General features: G+C 44.8%; 1 protein-coding gene across 6 annotated transcripts in view; it reads left to right on the top strand.

The window, feature by feature from the left end:
* The window catches only part of AGBL1 (AGBL carboxypeptidase 1), a 755,364-nt gene that overhangs the window by 131,041 nt on the left and 601,415 nt on the right, over window positions 1-22,908 (top strand). For 5 of the 6 annotated variants that reach the window (XM_005602809.4, XM_070266954.1, XM_070266962.1 and 2 more), the window contains one exon: window positions 15,672-15,880. In XM_005602809.4, coding sequence (XP_005602866.2) covers window positions 15,672-15,880 — 209 coding nt within the window. Of the gene's footprint in view, window positions 1-3,851; window positions 3,960-15,671; window positions 15,881-22,908 lie in introns of those variants that run through there. The other variant, XM_070266984.1, reaches the window with a different exon arrangement.

The raw sequence follows: 22,908 nt of genomic DNA, 5'->3' as shown, positions 1-22,908 counted from the left end.
CAAAAGGAAAACATTCCCCAGTCAAAATAAAGCCAGAAGGACATCTCTGTTACCTTGGGGATGGTCAGTGTTCCTGTGACAGTAAACATGGGTGGGCTTGGGAATCTGAGGTCAACAAGGCCCTATCATGTTGTCGGTGGCTGGAGGCAATCCCCACCAGTAACAGGAAAAACAGGACTGAGGGATCTGGGAGACTTGGAATCCACCAAAATGTCACCACAAAAAGAAAGGGAAAGAGCTCCCAGGTCACGTTAGGAAGATTTTGTTATTTTCCCTTAGTCCTCTCTTCCCTCAAGTAGCTACTGCACAGGAAGCCAATGGAGGGCGGGTGGATGGCAGCAGCCGAGAAATGAACCGGAAGACGTCTCTCACTTCTTTCCCTTCCTGAGCAACAGCAGCAAGAAGCTCGGAAGTTCGAAAGCCTCTTTTCCAATTGTCTCTGCATTTAGGATCCTAAAAATCATCGCTCATTCAAGGGTCCTTTTTGTGTGTCCGTGGGCTAGAATGGACTAATGCAAATCTCATACCTTTCATTGTATCAGTTCCCCTCCTCTCTACTCACATATCCAACTTAAATTCGCCTGTAGTAAAAGTATCCTATGCAAAAACACTTAGCTTTTTATTACTGAAACTTCATAAAGCTTTGATTAAGAAATAGTGCTTCTATTGCAGGCAATTTTTTTTCTCTAATCAAAACGTATTGTCCTTTGTCTCTATCCCGCTTGCTATCTGCCTCTCTTTCTCTCTCTCTTTCTATCTCTATCTCTGTCTCTTTTTCTTTTTTCAGCATCCTCTTCTCCTTTCCTTGTCGTGCCCTCCACCCCTCCCTCTTTCCTTTTGCTTCCTAACACCTCTTCCGTGAGCATTAGGTTGAAAGGCAGTTTGGGAAAATGGCAGCCTGGAAGTGGCCTATGAATGGGTGTGTGGCGGTGGGGTTATGCCAGATTGAAACCAGCTCCAGTGATCAATCTTCAGATAATGCCTTGGTAGTAACCTTCTTGCCCAGACTGAGAAGTTACCCTCTTGCAACAAGAAAACACCTGACACACCTTCTGGTTCAGGCCCTAAATCTTCATAAGGGAATGATGGCTCTACTTCAGACTACTTTCCCACTGAAGAGCTTGCATTTAGAGGAGTCTGGAAGTTTGGATAAATTGGGGATGGGGACGGTGTTGGGAATTAGAAAGTAAGTTAGTAAAGGAAGGGAGACAGAGAGAAAAGGAGGAAGGGAGAGATGCAAGAGAGCTAATGGGCAGTTTGGCAGGAAGATGAGACTTCTCACTTATCTTCCTAGTTAATGCTCTGGCTGGCTGGCTCACGGGACAGCCATCAGCCTGCTGCTAGGGGAGTAGAGGAAGGGAGGGCCTTCTAATGCCCAGAGCCCTGATCGTGCTCTCAGAGGTCGTCTACTGTGGCCTGGCAATCAGCAATGCGGTGACCAGAGAGCAAGATGGCTAGAGAGTTGCTCTATGGCAAAAAGTCAAAGAATAGGCTGTTTTTTATTTTTCATTTTTGGTAAGGAGGATTGTTGCTGAACTAACATCTGAGCCAATCTTCCTCTATTTTGTATGTGGGATGCCACCACAGCATGGCTTGATGAGCACTGTGTAGGTCTGCACTGGGATCTGAATTTGCAAACCCCAGGCTGCCAAAGTGGAGTGCATGAACTTAACCACTGCACCACTGGGTCAAAGAATGGGCCATTTCTGGGGCGCACCAAACTGAGGCTTTTGTAGGAATTCTAGGAGCTCCAAGGAATTCTCAGAATGGCAGTTTATGTTTTAGGGTCATTGGCATTGTGATTTATGACCATACACAAGTAGCAGTGGGTCAGTGAAGCCCTCACAAGACTCATCTGTATAATCTGTGTTTCCACAGGGCCTGGGATCCATCCTCTTGGCTTCAGGGCCTCTGACCTGCCTGACAAGTATGGTACCCTAAGGTTCTGCCCACTTAGTGTATTTCCCCATCAGTTTCCAGAGGAGGGCTATGCAATCAGACTATTAGAGCTGGAAAAGACCATCACATGTGTTTAGTGCAGTGGTATTCAAATTTTTTTGTTTTTGAGTAGCGAGCTCAGAGCCCTGTCTGTCCATTTCCCATTGGTTCTCCCCCAAAGTGGCCTCTGAGACACATTTACAAAAATATAGGGCTCCTGGGAGCCAAGAAAACTATCCATCTTTTTTTAAATGGAAATATATTTGATATATAACATTGTGCAAATTTAACACATGCTGATTTGATACATTTATATATTGTAATATGATTGCCGTTATAGTGATAATTTGCACCTCTGTCACGTCACATAATTGCCATTTCTCTTTAGTGGTTGGAATAATTAAGATCGAGTCTCTAAGCAAGTTTGATGATTATATTACAATATTGTTGTCTATATCCCAGAACACTGTTGGTCTTGTCTACCCCCTCTTCATTTTCACACGGGGAATCTGAAGGTCAGAGAGAGGGAATGACCCCCCAGATCTCTGAGACTTTGAGGGTTTCCTGTCCAGCTGACTCTGGCTCCTTCTTCAGGTCTCAGCACAAATATCTCTGTCAGGGGTCTTCTCTGAACACTACCCAACTCCCACCTCTGCCCAGCGTTAGTTTCCCTGTTAAACCTTTCCACAGAACCCTATATTTATATTTCTAAGAACTAACCATACTGCAGTCAATGATTCCTTATTTTTGCATGCACATATGTGTGCATTGTCGTGTGTGTATGCATGTATTTTTCCTGCTGGGTGCAGCTCCGTGAGGTCCGGGCTCCCTACCATATCCCCCATACCTTGCATTGGGCTGTGCCCAGAGGAGTTGCTAACATGTTAATATTGACTAAGGAAGGATTCCAGTTTCCTGACTCAAGCCTTGTACATTGACTTTCGCTATGCCTCAGTGAGGAGACCAGCCTCATTTCGTCCCTGGAAAGAATCATATTGTGGTATGACTACAGACCTGATGTCTCTTCTTCCACCATAACTTCTGGAGAAGCTTGCAGTATATTTCTGTGATGAGCTAAAAATCTGCTTCAAGTAATAGTGATAGATTTTTGCATTTGTCACACTGGGATGGACTGCTGTGATCGACTTTGTATGAATGCAGGATGGCAAGCTACATCCATCACACTGTTGGATTGAAATGACAACACAATGTCTGCCGTTTATTGAGTTCTTAGTGTGTCAGCCACTGTATATATACATTTAGTCTATCAAGGAAGTGTTAGAACCCCCATTTTACAGGTGTAAGAACTGAGGCTTGGAAAGCTGAAGTAACGCACACAGCTCGCACACGCTGCAGAGCTGACTGCAATCTCAGATGCCTGGGCCCTGAGCCCTTCGGTGCCAAGAAGAGATGAACAAGGGTCGGTTTATTTAGCCCAAAGAAGATAAGGCCAAAAGCTGAAAAGAAGATGAGTAAATACTGTTTAAGTACTAAAAGGATTTTTTGGGGGTGGGAGTATCTGTCATTTTGTTTAGAAAAGAGCGTTGTATGGTCCACCCCATATAAGCATCGGAATGGGACCTGGTGAGAGGTGCTCAACACACCAGCACGACTGCGTGAGGGGCCAGAGTCTCTGCTGTGAGGCTGAGCATGAGGCGAGGCTGATGGATGATGGGGTGAGGGAGAGGAAGGAGAGAGGGACCAGAAGGGTTACAGAATCCTATTATGTCAAGGCACATTCGACTTGGCACATTGCATTTTTTTCTTGGCTCAAAGTTCAGTCCTCTCTGCCAAATACTTTTGTATTTCGCATTAGTGCATAAAACATTTTAAAAAGTTTGAGCTACAAGGATAGTTCCTGTCCCCCTTGTCCCCCTTCCCTGCCTGCTTTGTCAGACCCGGAGGCTGGGTGGGCTGACTGAGACTGGCCAGACAGCGGCACCTGTAGTTCCTCTTCCTGCCATGTGGTGGTGCTGTTCTTTTAGTTATCCGGGCCGCAGTGAGTCCAATATTTATTTTCGGTGAGTAATTTGTTTATCGGGAGGTTATTTTAATCTAATTTTGGCCATATTTGCTATTCCACACTATCTGTGCTTCCCAGCGTTAGCAGCTTGCATGTCTTGAAGGAAATTAGCTGAAGATGGTCTCGGAGGCATTTGCTCAGCCATTATTTAAGGGAGTTGGGAGGAGGCGGGGGGAGCAGAGCTCGGGGTTGGAAAAGCCGCCGGATTGTGTTGCATTCCCAGGGCTGTTAGCTGAGTGAGCTGGACTCACGGAGGGCCGGGAGCATCCCTAGCAGCTTTTTGGAGGGCTGACTCTGGTAAACAGCAGCAAATCCTGCAGGTACCTTTCCCCATCTCCCTCGGACCCTTCTGATAACCTGTATCTTCCCTGGCTTCTTGCCAAAGCCAAATCCTACACCACTTAAGGAAGATGCCCGTCTGCCTTCCCACGGTGGGCACGCATCCCTCATCCCACTGGTAATATGGTTCGTGAACTGTTTACCGCGAGTCCTCAAGGAAATGGGCAGGAGGGCGGGGAGTGGGAACAGAATCACTGTTCATTAGAGTGCCTTCAATGAATAATGATGGTGACTATTAATTACAGAGCACCGCACTTGCCAGGCATTTACATTCCCGTTTTATACACAAGGAAGGTGTAGTGAGGTGAGGTTAATGATCTTTCCCAAGGTCCCACAAATGATAAGTGGGATATAAAGTTTGAACTCAGTTATAACTGTCTCCGAAGCAGAAAATCTTCATATTTCAAAGATAATTCCCGCCCTCCATGTGGAGTCAGGTAAACCTGGACTCTGTTGGTGGGCTGTGTGACCTTAAGTTAGTGCTTTGTCATTGACTTCAGTTTGGTTTTCCAAAAATGGGAGAGCGACCTAAGATGGGTAGTTTGAGAATTCTTTCGTAGAAGAACCTTTTTTAAAACAATGAAATCTTCTGAGGACATGACACATCTAAGGCAGACAAATTGGGAGCAGAAGCAGGAGAGGGCAGTGAATGACTCTTTCTCTTGGCACCTCCTCTTTCCCTTGACTGACACTGAGAAACTTCCATGGAAGTTCCAGGGCTCGAAGGAATCAAGTTTGAAAACCTCTGAAATGTTCTCCTGGGACGCTTTCAGAGTTTAGTCTGTTGTCTGAGATTAAAGATGGGCGGATGCATCTCTTAGGAGGTTTGAAAAGTGTGCTCAGTTTTACTATGTGGTGGCCCTAAGAAGGAGCTAGTGAGGTTTGACTCAGAGAAAGATCCAAATGTTGTATTCCTCCTTGAGCCCTAGTCAAGTAACTTTGGAGTTTCTTGGGACTAAGAAGTGTAATTAAACTGAACCTAATTAAATGTGAAGGGTCAGCTTCCAGTGGGGATTATGATGGTTGGTAGTATGGGCAGGATGGTGAACCACCTTCCGAACATGGCCAGGTATTCGGAGGCACCCACACGGGGTCTGACAGCTGTGGACAGTGGTGTCGAGTTTTCCCTGCCTGACACAAAACTGTTGGCTACCTAAAATATTGTTGTAATAAAATTGCAACCAATCCTGGTTGTTATACCCAAGTAGGATGTTGTCTTTTAACCAGATGATCCTGTTCTCTGGCACTGGTTTAAGACCGAGTTCCATCTCCAGGGCTTTCCCTCTGGCCTGATTATCTGCCTGTAGGTTTGAGCCGTGATGTTGCTTTGACAACAGTGCAAACGTCTTCAAGGAGGCTCAGGGTCGTGGATGAAGGTGGCGTGTGTTTGCTAAAAGCTCAAACCTCTTACTCTCTGAAAGGACAAGACCTGGTGGAGAATGATGTTTGCACAGTGGTCACAAAGCTGGCTCTCAGGAGACTGTGGATTCCAATTGGGGCTATGATGGGCATGTTCCTTAATGAGTGTGCTGCAGATCTCTCATGGGTAAGGCAGGAAAATGATACCCTCCGATGGTAATTAGTAAGATTTAAACAAGGTGATGTGTTTATAGTGGGGGCACAGTGCTAGATCTTAGTAAATCTCTGTAAAGACCAACTCTCCTCTTACTATTGCCACCACTTGGAAAATCCTGGGAATTTCACGATGGGGTCATTCACCGGCATAAATCCTGTTGCAATGTAAATTCCTCTCCCAACATCTCCCTGAGCGTTGGGTGACACAGAGTTGTTTTCAGTGTCTGTCTTGCCTCTAGAAGCTTTTTCCACAAAAAGAGGAAGTAAATCAACAAATGCTGCGGATTCCTTGCGTTGAGTTGGCCCAAACGCACTGACTTTGTTTTCATTCTAGGGAATCAGGGGTTAACATCTAGGAATGCTGAGCTCTAAATGCTTCAGATTTTAGACCTTGTATCATCCTGGCATAATGAATGACTGGCTATGGATTGACAAAGATAAAGTATCACAAAGATTTAAAGCGATAGACAAAAAGATAAACATCTTATGGCTCAGAAAGTGCACGGAAGCTTCTTCATCACATTCAGGATTGGCTGTACAATTATTTGTCTATGTCAAGGTGAAAGTCAGGTGTTTCCTCCAGACTTCTAGTCATAGCAGTTTACAAAGCCCCTTTGCATTTATTATCTCATTTAATCTTCACTGTAGTCCTGCAAGATAGGTAAATATTTAACCATTCTATAGCGGTGGTTCTCAACATAAACGATTTTGCTGCCAAGGGAACATTTAGCAAGGTCTGGAGACATTTCTGGTTGTCACATCCGTGGGGGTGGGGTTGCTCCTGACATTTAGTGGGTGGAGACCAGGATGCTGCTAAACATCCTACAATGCACAAGGCAAACTCCACCACCCCGCCCCCAACCAGAAATACTAGCCAGCCCCAAATGCCAATAGTATGAGGTTGAGAAACTAGAAACTGTTCGATAGAGAAAAATTAAGCCTCAAAGAGGTTGACTGACTTGCCTAAGGTTGTGTAATATGTACTTGGCATATTGGGACTAAAATCTATCCTTTCATTTCACTACCAAAGGGTTTCAAATCTTTAATTTTTTTTAAAGATAGAGAACGGTTTAAAAAAATTCTTAAGTGAAATCCTTTGCAGCACCATTGCATGTAAACAGATGATGGTGAGGCTGCCCTGGTGGCAGCGGGGGTTAGAGAGACCCCACCCAGCCTCTTCCTCAGCCCTTCCCTCTCATCCCAGGGACACACAGTCTGGCAACCACTGCTCCCCTTACAGTGAGGCCCAGGGGACACCAGACCCCTCTTGGCATCCTCAGACCTTCCAGAGTTCCCTGGAGCCGTTACAATTTTTTGAGTATGGGATGCCAGCATCAAGTTGTGCTTTAGTAAGATGTGTTGGGCAGTGGAGGAGAGCAGGAGGCATTGGGGCTGAGTAGGAGGCTGTTGCTGGCACAGTCCAGGTGGGAGGAGAGAGGAGTGAAGGAACTGAGTTAACACGAGGAAGCATAGGCTCGGTTCTGTGATTTGATAGTGATGTGCTATTACAGAAGGCCGAAGGACAGCAGGCCAGGAGCTCGGGGGCATATGCTCTTTGCCTTCCTCCGTGCATGCTCAAGGCCTGGAGGTGTAATGCAGCATGAACCAATTTGCACATGATGTTTGCAACCCCGCCGATCTGTTTTCCTGCGGTCCATACTGATTGTCTGAACTCTGGCCAGAATTAGGCAAGGCCACCGACAGACAGGTGTCTGACACATCAACCGACAGACAAAGGCAGGTGGGGATGGTCTCTGTTTTTCTCCTTCCTGGTGTAAATCCTGGCTTTCTTCTTTAAGTGTCATCTTGATGAGTTCACCTTGGAATCAGCAAAGTGAAACCAGGTGGAAGGTTTTCTGCAGGGACCCAGAAGGGATCATGGCTAGTCTTGGGACTTAGCAAGTGCTTCTTTCCCCACCAAGAATCTAGACTCAAAATAAAACTCTGGATGGGTAGGAAAACTCCTGGGAAAATTTAGGTCCAGGGGAAACATAATCATTCCTAAGAGCTTTCTTGCAGAGATGCCAAAATAACAAAAAGGAGAGTGGGGAAATCTCAGCCTGACATGTCCCCCAGCTTTTGCACAACCCGCTGTCAGAGGGGCAGGGGTCCCGCATTCTCCTACTGCTCTCCCGCCCTTTCTTCACTTGGCTTTAGCTCCCAGACTTTTGTTATTTGCACTCACCAACTTTGGGCTTTTCCACTTGCTGTGCTCTCAAGATTTCTAGAACTTTCTGCCCCCAGATCTCTGCATCTTGATTCCTTCCATTCAAATCTCAGCACTAATGCCCCCTCCTCAAAGTCTTCCCTCACCACTCAAGCTAAAGTAGCTGCCCCACCTAGTCACTCTGTCATCACTGTTTTATTTCCACTGTAGCACTTGTCACGATACAAAATGACCTTATTTGTTTTTCTTTATGCCCTTTTGGATTTGCATCTCCCCAACTCCCCCATGGGAATGCAAGCTCCTTAAAAGCAGAGACTTTTTCTATCTTGTTTCCTGCTGTATCCCCAGTGCCTACAACAGTGCCTGGCACATACTGGCACATAGTAGTTGCTAGACAAATGTTTGTTGACTGAATTAATGGTGATGCATTGGGTTCTGGGTACCTGAGCATGGTTTTAGTTGATAATTTACCATGTGCCTAGCCACAGCAGGTTCTGGCTCTCAGGACAAAGTGTCTCTGCTTATTTGCATATGCACAGAAACCTCTCGAGTGATCACCTTTGGCTGGGAACCAACTCATTTTAGAGAATTTTCAAACTAGCAATATTGAAAAATTAATCATATTTCCTCAAATCTGAGATGTCATTGACTATAAGATGCACCATTTTTTATGTGCCACTAAGAATAAGAAAACGCTGCCAGTTATAATTGAAACACCATCATTGCTAAGAAGCACCTTAATTTTGGAAATGCTAAAATGTGAAAAAGTATCTGCGTTAGAACTGATAAAGTACAAGATGAGGCTGATCCATCATATGGCTGCGGAGTACTGAATAGGAGGAGTTTGGAGTCTGGAGTATGTCACTTCTAGTGGCCCCTTCTCCTGCAGCATCGCTGCCTAATGCCCTTCGTTAGACATTGCACACTCTAAGGATAAGAGGACACACAGGGCTGTGTGGAGGAAAAGGCCCATGTGAATTCTTCGGCTTTCTGAGAGTGAGGAAATTCCTGTGCTTTGGGACTGTATCTGTGGAAAGGTATTAGAATGAGTTGGTGATTCAAAAACAAATTGTAGATGATTCTAGGTTTAGAACAATGCTAAGAAGGATAGTCTCTTGTCCTTCTTAGCCACTATTTCTGGAGCGTAGGAAAAGCATCTGTAATTTTATAAAGGCAGTCAATGGGAAAACAAGATTTGCTTGAAACCAAAATTTACTTATAGTCAAGTTTCCTGAAATGTATCTCTTCTACAGAGAGAAAAAATACCTGTAAGCTAATTCAATATCATTATTCTTATTTGAGCTAATGGGAATCGAGTATAATTTCCATTAGGATGACATGAAGATTAGTTACGTTTCAGCACATAGAAGGCTGCTCCTCCTTTGTGAGTGAGCCACTCCTGCAGCTGTGGGGAGGAAAGGGTGAGAGCTGAGTCACTCCTGCTCAAAGGCATTGTGCTCACGTTCTGGGCCTCACTTCTGGGCCGGCCTCATGGAGTCACTGGCTGGGTGTCAGGAAGGTTCCCAAACATTTCCTGCAGTGACCTAAAGAAGCAGAGGCCGTTTGTTTGGGCCTTTAAACTTTCTCCAGTTTCATTTTAAAAACCAACTCTCACCACAGTTTAGGGCCTGGGAGGGAGCAGATAAGATGGGGGAGGGGGATGGGTAGAGGGGCCGAGCCAAGTTAAATTTGGCTGAAAGCCACTCCCATCAAGCACCTCAGGCCTCAGGTGTTCCTCCGCTTTCCATCCAATAGCCTTACAGAAACCTTCCTCAATTAGCTGGTTCTTGGGCTAACAGTTCAAGGTCTTTGGGTGCAAAAGCGTGTAAACTGTACTAACCAGCATCAACAGCATTGGGGATAACAACGTGGCATGTCAGCTTTGGAGGCAGATGGAGGAATCCATTTGAATCCTAGATCTGCCATTTATAAGCTCTATAGACTTAAATAAGTTGTTTAACTTCTCTCAGCCTGTGTCTTCATTTGTAAAAGGAGGAAAATAATGCTTATCTCAAGGCATTTCCATGAGATAAATGAGATAATCATGTAAAATGATTAGCCCAGTGCTGAACACACAGGAAACATTCAGCACATAAATACCCCATAATTGTAACGGGTGTTATGATGGCAAAGTAGGCAGCTTGTGGTTCGTGTGATATGATTCAGAAGTCTTGATGAAAGCCTGCGTGGTCCAGAAATATCTTCTAGATGGACACCGTGAAAAGGCCACCAAAATGATCTGTTGCAAAATGTAATGAGCGTATTGCGTGCTGAAGTTAGGGTCACCATTACTTTGAATTTTAATAGTATCTCTGCTGGGGGAGTTCGAGAGTGGACTATTACAGGATTTGAGTGCTCTGGTTCAAAGTGGGTCTTCAATGTGGGGTCCTGATGGAGATTAGGCAACGTTTGTGATCTGACTGCTTAGGGTTGGGGAGACACAGTGAAGGGAGGGTTCAGGAGCAAACCTTGGAGAGTAAATGAGAGTTTGATAAGCCCCATTGAGCGGTCTTCTGTTTTGAGAAGGGGGCTACAGTCCTGAAAAGGACTGGCTGAATTGTCAACAGTTCACATGAGTGGATTTTCATGAAGTTCATGAAACAAATGATAAAGCTATTTAATTTTCCTGGGCAAGAATTTCTTGGGATAGTAATGTCACAGTACCCTGTGTGACTAAAGATGATTTCTCTTCTCAGGAATGCTGGGGGCCTGGAATCCTTTTGTTTACTCTTAATCATGCACACCTTATCAAAAGCAAGGGTGGGCTGTTAAGCACTTGCCCATTATCCACCAAGAGGATCTTAGAGCACTAACCAGTCTTCTAAAAAAGTTTTAGAGTAATGGGAACCAATAGAGGTAAATTTTGCCAGACAGGGAAACTATAAAGGTCTACACTGGAGACCGTCTGTAAGGGCACCTGGGATAAAATGGGATGTGATCGTCACTGTGTGTCTATGAGAGTGTTTCAGGACAGATAAGGGACAACATAAAACTGGTGGCCATTTTGGGATGAGAAGTCAATTACATTACACGGGGATTGAAGAACTCTGATTATGAATTTTACTTATTTTGAAACTTTTCCTTGGGCTATTCCCGCTGGTGAAAGGTATGTGAAGTTTAGTAGTCCTCCTTATGGAGAAGAGAATTATCATTTATTGAGCATGTACTTTGTGCCAGGTGCTATGCTATGTATTTGTTCCTTATAACGGACTTGTAAGGTAGATGCTTTAATTATCTTTACCTTTTAAAATCTTGGTTTAATATTTGCAGATGATGGGAATATAGTTCAGATTGGCTAAGTAACTTAACCAAGGTTATACTGCTAGTAAACGGTAGCGCCAAAATTCAAATCTACGGCTATGTGACTCTGGAGCTCCTGTTCTTGCATGAGGCTGTCAAAAGGAATATGTTCATGTTCTGAGCATTTGGCATTTTGTTGTCCATAATAAGAGGGGGAAGTTGGGATGATAAATAGATGATGCTTCTCATAATGACAATTATAATAGGCAAGGTACTGGGTGCTTGTTATGTACCAGGCATCAAGCTATCCACTTTATATGTATTATTTAATTTTCTCAACAGCCCCGCCAGGAATGGATTGTTATTAGTTTCGTTCTTCAGATAAAGACAGAATGATGGAGCTGTGAAGTAACATGCTCAAGGCCACACAGCTAGAAAGTGGTCGAGCTCCTGGCCAGGTGCAAGGACTCCAGAAAGAAAGCCAGCAGCTGAAGGTTCTGCCCACAGAGCAGGCCCAGCCGGGCAGTGACGGGTACCTGAGTATGGGAAAGACAAGTTGAGAGGTCTACGCTCACTTGTACATCTCATTCCTAGGGCTGTGCGGTCAAAGTGTCCAGCTCACTACTGTGCTGTATGTTCCCACATTTCCTCTGCTTTAGGGCATCGCTTGACCCTAAAAGGGGTGATGAAATTCCCAGATATGGGAAATAAAGAGTAGCGATGAGACTTTCCTTTGGTATTGCCAAATAGGGGCAGAATAGTAGGCTGTTTAAAGTTATAATAATCTGGGTCCCCAAGCATTTCTCCCAACAGCCTGTCATGGGCTGAAAATTCCGCCTGAGAAATTCAGTCTTGGATTCTTGAAGGCATTTAGGCTTTCCTGTTTAGTAGACAAACATCTTTATGGAGATGATCATGATCTCAAATGCCTTCAGGGCTAGGCAGGTAACTCACTTTTGAAGGGGATGGGGTAAGACAAAAAGGTGAGTTGGTTGCTATGGCAACCTGGAGCCTGCTTGCCCTGCCCACGGACATTTACAACATGGCGTGGCCAAAAGTCTCCAGACCTCCTGTCAAAGGGTAACCTAGTTTTTTCCTCCTAATTATCAAGGTTCATTGTAGAATATGTGGGGTGTAAAAACTACGGGAAAGGCTAAATAAGCAAAATCCTCCCCATCCACCGGAAGTATTATTAACATCTTGGTATATTGCCTTCCAGTTTATTTTTCCTTTTTGTCCGAGGGTAAAAATCCTCATCAGTGGCGTCTGCCCTAAAGAAAAACCTTTGAACCTCAGTGAAGAGATATCTAAGGTAAAAATAAGGATATTGCTAGATCACACTTCAGACTGAGAATTAGCTACTGATAAGACCCCGGGAAGATATAATCCAGAGAGAGAGGTACAAATAGTAAAATATAAGAGGGTAAATTGGGGGTGAGGACAAAAACAAATTCATGGATTTGCCAAAGGAAACTGACCAGAAACCATCTTGAGCAGGAGGCCTCCAGGGAGGGGCCGGCAGAGCAGGAGGCACCGAGAGCACCTTAAAGTTGGCCATATGGGTACGGGCTGGGGGCGAGTGTTAAATTAAATCCCCTCAGAATTCCTCTCTGGCCATCCCACCTTCATCCTCCAATCTGTTTAAGATGAATCAATCTACTTAGGAAATTAAAAAAAAAAATCAACGCCAGGAACTTTTTTTCCGGGAAGACCTTAGGAGGAGACTATTGATGTAAACAGAATAAAGTGAGCTGTCTGTTTTGAAGAGGGTTGGGGGACCTGGAGCCCTCCCCACCCTGCAACCCTGAGCTCGCCCCAAACAGTGTTTGAAACCCCACATTTTCTCCTCGCTACTTGGCCTCCCTCAGACGAGCGGTGTTTTCCTCTCACAACTTCTAGAACGCCTGCAAATCGCTGATCCGGGTGACCCTCATTTCATTCTTTGGCTCTTCTCCACGTTCGCTCTTCCTCAGTTTGACAATCTCCTCTTGTCGGGTTTTAGATGCGTATTGACTTTTGCAAAACTTCCCGAGCCATTCTCAGAGAGAGATCGACTGATTTATGGTCGAGGGGGAAGGGGTTTAGCTATTTTAGTTGTTAGTAAACATGACAGCTTGTTGAGGATTAACAGGAAATCATGAATAAAATCATTGGAATTTGATAAGGGATTTTTCTCTCAGATAATTAAAGATTTTTTCCCATTATCTCCTCCCCCCCCCAAAAAAAGAGTAGAGGATGAAGGTCATTGGGATAATGTGTTATTAGTCTCATACCCTTAAAATAGATAAAAGACACAAGTCCTTAAGCCCTGACAGCCCGCGGGGCCTCTGTGAACTGTTCTTGCCATTTTGGCATCTTTTCAGCAGGCGATACTTTCCTTTAATACCTCCTTCTTAATCCTCAATTTTCTTTTAAACATCAGATATTGGATAGGCTGGAACCTCATTTAGGCAGTAAAGAACTCTAGTGCTTTGTGGCCGGGACCAGCCAAGGAGAGAAATATTTTTGATACAAAAGAATAATTCATTAAAGGAGATAATGAAGGCGATTTAAACCTTCCACAAACACTCGCCGGATGAATAAAGCTCGTCACTCCTCAGTTCAGGGTCATGGCTGAATGAAATGTTGTAAAAGGCAAAAAAAAAAATAAACCAACTGCACAAATGGGTCAAAAATCTCACTGGGGCTCAGTCAAGCCTGACAATTTACAATTTGACAAACAAGCAGAAAAAAAAAAAAAGAATTCCATTAATATTATGAGAAAACCCCTCTGGAATAAAGCACTAAATTTCCATGTTACTTTTTCATTCATGTGCGCTTACATGGTCTTAGGGAAAAATCTGACTTTGAGCTGAAATTTTGCTTATCCAATTATGGCTCAGGGGATCGCTCTCACACACACTTGGCCAGAAGTGCATATTGTCCCATAAACCAGCATGAACAGTTTGGATAGAGGAGGATGCAGTAGTGAGAGGTCAGAGCTGCAAGAATTGGGCATTTGTGCCTTAGGGTCAGCCGATTAGAGTCCAGCAATGAGCCTCGTCCACAGGAGTGGAGATGACCAGGCGTCTACTGGATAGATCTGGACTGGTAGACATTTGTCCACTGACTCTGTAGCTTGAAGAATTTAACATGAAGAGTGGCACGTGTTAACTGTTGAGAGAGGTATCTTGGACTGTTCTTTCCCCTTTGTTTCTTCAAAGAGAATTTAAGCTATTTCTTGGGGAAATTAAGAAATCATCCACTTATCTCATAAGATGGGTCTCATAGGAGGTCTCCACCAGGGTCATTCAACTAACAAAGAGAAATCCTGGTATTGAAGAGGTGAAGGGGACTGTAGAAACACTATTTCAGCTCTCCATCAAGTATAAGAAAGCCCCATGCTACATCTCTCCTGGGTGGATTTCCAACCTCTACCAGAACGTTTTTAGTGCCCAGTTACTCATTGCCACATAGCGTCCATCCTCTGGTTGGATAGCATTGACCATGAGGAATTCCTTTCTTGGACTGAGGTAAATGCTTGATTATTCATAAACTGGCTTCCATTCTCTTTAGGAAAAACACCCAGTGTATCTCTTAACATGACAGCCTTTCAGATGCTATGTCTCACTCAGTGTCTTCTTCTCAACCTAAACCTTCTAGTTTGCTCAACTCAATGACAAAATCCTAAATCCACTGAGATTTAGGGAAGAAGGATGGAAATCTGGTGGAAATCACTCTCTCTCTGTCTTTCTTTCTCCCCACAATTATAATTTTTTTCTGAACTATTTGAGAATAACTTATAGACATTCACATACTCCAATTGTGAATTTCCTGAAAACAATGATATTCTTTTGTATAACCACAGTATATCAAAATCTAATATACATTAATAGAATACTATTAGTTAATCTACAGACCTTATTCAAGTTTTACCAAGTGCCTTTTGTAGCAAAAGAAAAAAATTGCTCTCTGGCCCAGGATATAAATTATAATTATGTGTTGTACTTACATATCATGACTTTTAGTCTCCTTTAGCTCAATTCCTTGGTCTTTTTTTCCGGTTATTTTTGCCTTTCATGACCTTGACATTTTTGAACAGTACAGATCAGATGTTTCATAGCAAGTCCGTCATTTTGGGTTTGCTGATTTTCCTCGTGGCTAAATTCAGGTTATCGTTTTTGGCAAGAATACCGTAGTTGATGCTGTGTCTTTCTCCGTGCATCGTATCTGGTGATGTTGACTTTGATCACTTTATGAAGGTGACATCTGCCAGTTTTCTCCACTGGAAGGTTATTACTGTTTCCTTTATAATTGATAAGTCTCTTGTGGGAGGTCCACTGAGACATTCTCAGGCAGGTGCGGCCAAGAGAATCTATGACTGATGTTGCCTTTTCCCATTGGTTTCAGAGTCTAACAGCCGCAGGGCGGTGAACAGAGGCTATGTTGTTGGCTTGCTCAGGCTGCATCAGGACTGGCACAGCCATGACACGGCCAATACCTACGTGCTGATCCGCCGGGGGCTTCTGCTCTGCCTCAAGCACATTGCCGCCCTCCGGTCTGGCAGGGAGGCCTTCCTGGCGGCTCAGGGCATGGAGACCCTCTTCAGCACCACACAGGTATTCAGCCTTGGGATTACCTCTGCGGGTGGGGGACACCTGGCTGATTTAGGAATCCTCCTGAACAGAGCTGGGAAAACCTCTGTAGGTTTCTTGCTGCCTGCCATGGGCAGATGTTGTGGATTCAAATCCACATTCATTCATTCTCTCATGCATTGATTGACTCATTTATTCAATACATACTTATTGGGTACACACTGTATGGTGCTGTGGCTGAGTGTTGACTCTAAAGCTAGAGAACCTGGATTCAAATCCTAACTCTGGCACCTACAGCTGTGACACTTTGGAGAAGTCACCCAACTTCTCTGGGCCTCAAGTTCCTTCTTCTTAAAAAAAAAAAAAAAAAGGAGGGGCCAACCCAGTGGTGCAGCAGTTAAGTGCCCATGTTCCGCTTTGGTGGCCTGGGGTTCGCCGGTTGGGATCCTGGGTGCGGACATGGCACCGCTTGGCAAGCCATGCTGTGGTAGGCGTCCCACGTATAAAGTAGAGGAAGATGGGCACAGATGTTAGCTCAGGGCCAGTCTTCCTCAGCAAAAAGAGGAGGATTGGCAGCAGATGTTAGCTCAGGGCTAATCTTCCTCAAAAAAAAAAAAAAAAGGAAATAAACTCTAGGTTGTTGTGTGGTCTAAGTTAATGTAGAAATGTTTTGTGCTTAGCAGATTGCTTGCCACGCCTTCACTGCTCTCTGAGTGTGAGCAGTTATTGGAATAATTACCACTGCATAATCTAGTGGTGAATATGACATCAAGACCTCTGATCTTGCGGGGCAAACATTGTAGCAGGGGAGTCAGACACTAAGGAAGCAAAGAATTTAATGAGGAAGATAATTTTATATTGCTCTGTGAAATCAATGGAGCGTGAAGGCCTACTGGGACTCCCGTGAGTGGAGGGAGAAGGTGTTCTGTTAGAGAGGGCAAGTCTCCTCTGAGCAGGTGACCCCTAAGCTGAGACCTGAATTATTGAAGGAGCTGGTCACGCCGAGTTTAAGAGGAAGAATATCCCAGGCAAAGAGAATAGTACCTGTGAGGGCCGTTGCTTATCTGCACCCCAGTGGAATATGTGTCTAGAGTTTCATGGATTTCAACCCAAAGAACAAATTCCTTGATTTCACTTGATCAGGGCTAATTTACACACCATCATGTGAGGCTACACACACCCTCTCTCCTTATGATGTGAACATCTCCCGAATACCCACCATCTGCTCACCCGCCTTCTCCGGGGGCCAAAGCAGCCATGTTTCATATGCATTCTGTTCCTTGCTGTCTTCATATTAGCCCGTCTCTGTACTCCCTTCCTCAGTCTCGTCGCTCTTCTCTGAATACGCTCCAGTTTTTCTCTACCTGAGTCCATCCGAGGTAATGAAGCAGTCAACGAGAGCGCGGTTTTCCAACCGTGGTATCTGTAGACTTTTCCCATTAAAAAAAATAGCCTGTTTTTGCTCCCTCTAAACAATAACATAATACTGTGCTGCAAACCAATATCTAATTTTCTATCTGCTGTCACCTCTGGGTTTCTCTCCATCATTATAGCTTTCAGAGTTTCTCTGTCATGAAATAGCTGCATTTTACATTCTATTCCTCTGGATGAGGAAGTGCTTTGAATTTTTGGAAGCTTCCCCTTATTTTATAAGCTTGTGTCCCCCATGTCTCTAATCTCTCCCAGTCTTAGTGACACAGCCTCCTGCACTGTTGATGCCCCGCAGCCCCCTACCCCGGCTCGTGGCTTCAGCCGGTTCCTCTGCCTTGTGTATTATTGGTTGTTTCTCTGTTCTGTGTTACAAAAAACAATTAGAAGGGCAATGAAGGAAGAAGATGGTGATCCCAGAGGTACTTGTCTATGGTAAGAAGAGGTGGAGAAAATACCAAGTGAAGCCCAGGCAAGAAAGGGGCTGTGAGTCCAGAAGCAGGATCTTAGAAGCTGTTCACAGCAGGTCAATGAAGACCTCAACTGCTCCACTAAGCAAATTTATGACAAGCTTCCAGCCTCCAGTTACTGTGGGGAATGGAAGCAGGGTGTGAGCGGAGGCAGGATGTGCACCTGTGCCAGGTTTCCCCGGCTTGAAGAGCCTCCAGCACCTGGCTATGTGCACAGATGCCACTGCAGCTGTGCTGGAGTGTGAGCTGCCCATCAATCCTCTCCCCTCTTCTGCCAGAGAAGGCTTGTGAATCCAGGATGGCCAACTTGGGAACCTCGGATCTGGTGATGTCATTTCAGTGGCTATTTGTCAATTATAGTGATGATGATGATGGTGATGCTGCTGCAGCTGATGGTGACGACAAAGATGGTGATGACAATGATAACGAAGGAGAAGGAGGAGGAGGAGGAGGCAGAGGAGGAGATGAGATTTGTATTGAGTGCTTACTCTGACCTAGGGCTGGCTTAACAGTTTACACAGACTTTCTGATTTCAACGCTTTAAAAGATTTGAAACCAGTGGTCTTTCTCAAAAGGCCATGCTTCTGTGCACTGCACCCGTGGTTCTCCAAGTTGAGTGTGCGTCAGAGTCCCCTGGAAGGCTGCAAGGGCCCCATCCTCAGAGTTTCTGATTTGGTAGGTCTGAGGTGGAGCCTGAGAATTTGCACTTCTAACAAGTTCCTGAGTGCTGCTGATGCTGCTGGTCTGGGGACCACAATTGAAAACCAGTGTCCTGTACTATTTTTACTTGTGTTTATGATGTAGTTACAAACCTACTGGGCATGAAATTGACTGAGAAAGAGCTATTTTTGAGTCCTTCCCACAGCCTCTGCCCATTATATTCTTTTTTTTTTTGAGGAAGATTAGCCCTGAGCTAACTTCTGCCAATCCTCTGCTTTTTTCTTGCCGAGGAAGACTGGCCCTGAGCTAACATCCATGCCCATCTTCCTCTACATTATATGTGGGATGCCTACCACAGCATGGCTTGCCAAGTGGTGCCATGTCTGCCTCTGGGGTCCGAACTGGTGAACCTGGGGCCACCGAAGCGAAACGTGTGCACTTAACCGCTGCGCCACTGGACGGCCCTGCCCATTATATTCTTCTTTGCCTTTCTACTGAGGCCGCTACCTGCAGTCTTTCTCTCTCAATGACTCCACCTCTTTGTTTCCTGGGTCGCACATTCTTGCACAGACCCTCTAAGCATCGCTTAAACGTTCAAGGATCAGATTGTCCGTAATGCAGTGAGGGTGCTATGTAATTTTGTTGGAGCTTTGTATGAGGAAGGAGGAAGAAGAATGACAAGTTGAATGTAAGGTCAAAAAAGAATCCCTGCAAGGATGCCCTGAAACAGTTTGAGATAGTTATCAATTTGGAGAAATGGGTAATTGCAGATGGAACCAACTTGTATGACATAACGTGGTAAAGAGGCCACACTTTGGAGGTGGAACAGCTTAAGAGACCTGAAAAGTTTCTAAAATTGGTGGCTTTCAAACTTGAGCATGCATCAGATTTACCCAGAGGGCTTGTTAGTGCACAGATTGCTAGACCCCTCTCCCAGAGTTTCTAATTAGTAGGACTGAGTTGAGATACAAGATTCTGCATTTGTAACAAGTCCTTAGGTGATGTTAAGGCTACTGGTCCGGGCACTTCACTTTGAGAACCACTACAATAAGCAGTGATGGCCTTTGAAAAGTTGAACCTACTGCCATAGGCTCAGAAAGAGTGGCAGGCCAAGCCTTTCTTCCTCAAGACCCTTTTTGTCCACAGGACCAGTTACCCCAGCATTGTGAATCTGTGGAAGGAAAGACTGAATCTTAAGGGAAATGTCACCCAGTTAGAATCAGGAGCTAGATATGCTCGAGGTCAGATCGACCTGAGATCATTTATGATTTATTCAGTGTTTCCTGAGCTCCTGCTTTGTGAAAGTTCTTGGGGTTAGGTTATATAGGGAGCTCAGAGATGGTGATAAAGTTCCCATCCTCCTCAGAAAGCGTACCATCTTATAGGGAAAACCAGGATAGGTGTAGTGCAGGCAGCAGGTGGGATATAAGAGTGGCATTGGTAAAGCCACGCAGAGGAAGTAGAGCAACACTTGGTCTTGGCTGACCAGAGAAGGCTTCAAGAAGGAAGTCATTGACATTTGGGCCAAGCCAGGAGAACACCCTGAAAAGCCTGAGAGAAACAGCTTGGTTCATGCACTGCCCAGGGAAATGAAAGGAGATATCCAGGAGGTAAAGATGGGAGAGAAAAGCAGTACAGAACTGGTGGGACAGCTAAGACATTTTGGAGAGTCAGGCAGAAGGAAAGACCTGGGCAAGAATGAACCGGAAGGTCCCAAACTGAGGGTGTTTCGTGTAAGACATTTCTAAATTGAAGCTACACCACATCTGTTCTGGACCTTAGAATTTGCCCATCTATGTCCAAAGAGTTTCTGGAGAGAGAGGAAGGAGCAGGGCTACTGCCAACTGTGGTCAAAGAGAGGCTCCCCAAGCCGAAACGTGAATGACAAGGAAGAACCAGTAACCTGGCCATGAGGGATCCAGGGAGGAAAAAGAAGGCAAATGCTAAGGCCCTCAGGTAGGGGGGTGGGGTGGGGAGTGGGCAAGCCTGAGAAATGGGGAAGCTGGTGTGGCAGAACCGTGATGAGGAAGAGTGGGAGGCAACGAGATGAAGCTGGAGACATCGGTGGGACCAGAGCATCTAGGGCCCCCTGGACCATGACAAGGAATTTGGGTTTTATTTCCATCAGTTTTTAATTGTGGCAAAATTCATATAACATAAAGTTGCCCGTCTGAGCCAGTTGTAAGCATACAGTTCGGTAGCGTTAAGCACCTTCACACTGTTGCATAACCAATCTCCAGAACTCTTTCCACTGCAGAACTGAAACTCTATCCCTATTAAACTGATTTATGCTTTTGAAGGACCATTCTGGCTGCCGTGTGGAGAGGAGAGCATCAGAGGGTGCAAGAGGAGGGAGACAGGGCTAGGAGGGCAGGGGGTGGAATTAGACTCTGGGAGTTCAGGCGGGAGATGCTGATGGCTTTAGCTAGTTACAAGCAGAACTGGAACTTAAATCCAGCACTCCTGGCTCTTAGTCAGGCTCCTTTTCCACTAAGATGTCTCATTTTGTTATGATGAGGACTATTCCCAGGAATCTGTCCTGAGTAGCAGTGGCTTCCTAGTACTGCTTTCAGATTCTGAGGGGATTTTATGAGCCTGATGATGCCTGATGCCTACTGACCTCCCACTAGCTAACAATCACTGAGTGCTTACCATCGGACAGGCTCTGTGCCTACTTGTACTCATTTAGTTCACATACGCCTGATGAGAGAGGTTCTGTTATGATCTTTTCTTTACAGATGAGGAGCCTGTAGCACAGAGAGGTATAGTAACTTGCCAGGATTCTGCAGTTAGAAACCTTCAGCCCAGGATTTGAATTCAGGTCATCTTGCTCCAGGAACTGAGCTGGGTGCGATTCCTCTGTCCTGCCTAGGGATCATGCCAGTAGAGTATTTATTATCTCGAAGATAAGTAAAGACATTAACTGCATATTGAATAGTTTCAGCTCTCTCATATTACATCATCTTTTGCAAGTAGCACGTGTATTATCGAGAGTGAAGGGAAAAGTGAGCCTAAAAATCTCACTTTTGCTCCCAATTCCAGGACATTTGTCCAGAAGGATCCTATTTCTCGGAGTCTTGTCATCTTATGAGACACAGCACCAGCCCCAACCCTGCCCTTGCAGGGCCGTGAGAGTGAGAGCCCCTTAAATTTTGCATCCTGGGCACCTCATTTGCCTCATCTTGGTCCCAGCTCTGCACAGCACCTATCCATCAACACTAGGAAAATGTTGGCAAGTGGGTCCAGGCATTTCTAGTACCCTGGAACCCAGGATCATCTTTACATTCATAAATTTTTCCCCAGAGTATGGCAGACACCAAATATAACATTATTCTGAATGCCTTGGTTTCTGTTTTAATATCCCGTTTGTCCTCCAGATTCAGTTCATGGTGTGGCCTAACCTAACAGGACACTTGAACTTGCTTCCATCTTTCCATTCTCTTTTCACCTGCACCGTTCCATGAGAAGCAAAACACATTATCATCATTACCATCATCAACAACAATACCAACGACAATGAGAGACAGACCTGGCTTCCAAAATGTTGGCAGTTTTGACCGAGTTCCCTGGCTTGTCCTTGGCTCATTTCTGCTAAGCTTGAAGCTCGGAACATTATCTCTGATCACCCATCTACCTCCCCTTTCTTCCTCCTCCATGCTCGGTTCTCTTTTTCTCCAACACTAATACTTTTTACCAAGCACTTGAAACCACCTGACCAGTCCCAAGGATAAAATGGCCTCAACTAACTCATTTTCCACGGAGAGCATTTCCTGATGTGGGTTCAGGACTCCTGATTGGTACCATTTGAACACTCAGAGGGAGAGGTAGCATTCTTGATCGTATTAAGACATTTCTGGTTTGAAAGGTGGCTTACTTTAATTATATTTTGGAATTATTTGGGTAGTTCAAATTCATGGCTAAAAGTTTATTAATTTCTTTCTTCATGTTCTTTCGCATGGAGCTACTTATCATGTGGGCCTGAAGATTCCATAGCATGACATCATCACAGACAGTCACCCCGCCCTGTGGCAGGTGCTCAGTGTCCTCCGTAGCATCTGCTGTGACTAATTGGCCTTGGAGCTTGCTGGAAATCCCTTAGGAATATCCACCTGGAGGCTCACACTGGTCAACTTTCTGTACCAAGTCAGTAGACAAAACATTTACCAAGAGTCTGAAGAAAATGGCTGTGTTTTTGCCAAAGAGATACCCCCAACTCTCTCTCTCAATTTAATAAGCTTGTTCTTACATTTTTTACTGCATCTGAAAAGAAGGATCTTGTCATGTTCCATCAGTATCAGAACGCTAACATTTGCAAACCCAATTTCTCTTTGCTTTGGGTGGGTACCAAGAGGGATCAACACTGTGAGCTTTGAGAAAAGGCGTGTTATTTAATTTAGGTACTTGGGATTCACTTAGTCTTTCCTCTTGACTTCGTATTTTATCTTTTTCCTTTCTGTTTTTCTCTCCAGATAGCAGCTGAAAGAGAAAAGTAAG

This window comes from Equus caballus, chromosome 1, assembly GCF_041296265.1.
Source record: "Equus caballus isolate H_3958 breed thoroughbred chromosome 1, TB-T2T, whole genome shotgun sequence".
Taxonomy (NCBI): domain Eukaryota; kingdom Metazoa; phylum Chordata; class Mammalia; order Perissodactyla; family Equidae; genus Equus; species Equus caballus.
This window is presented reverse-complemented; position numbering and strand designations above follow the sequence as displayed.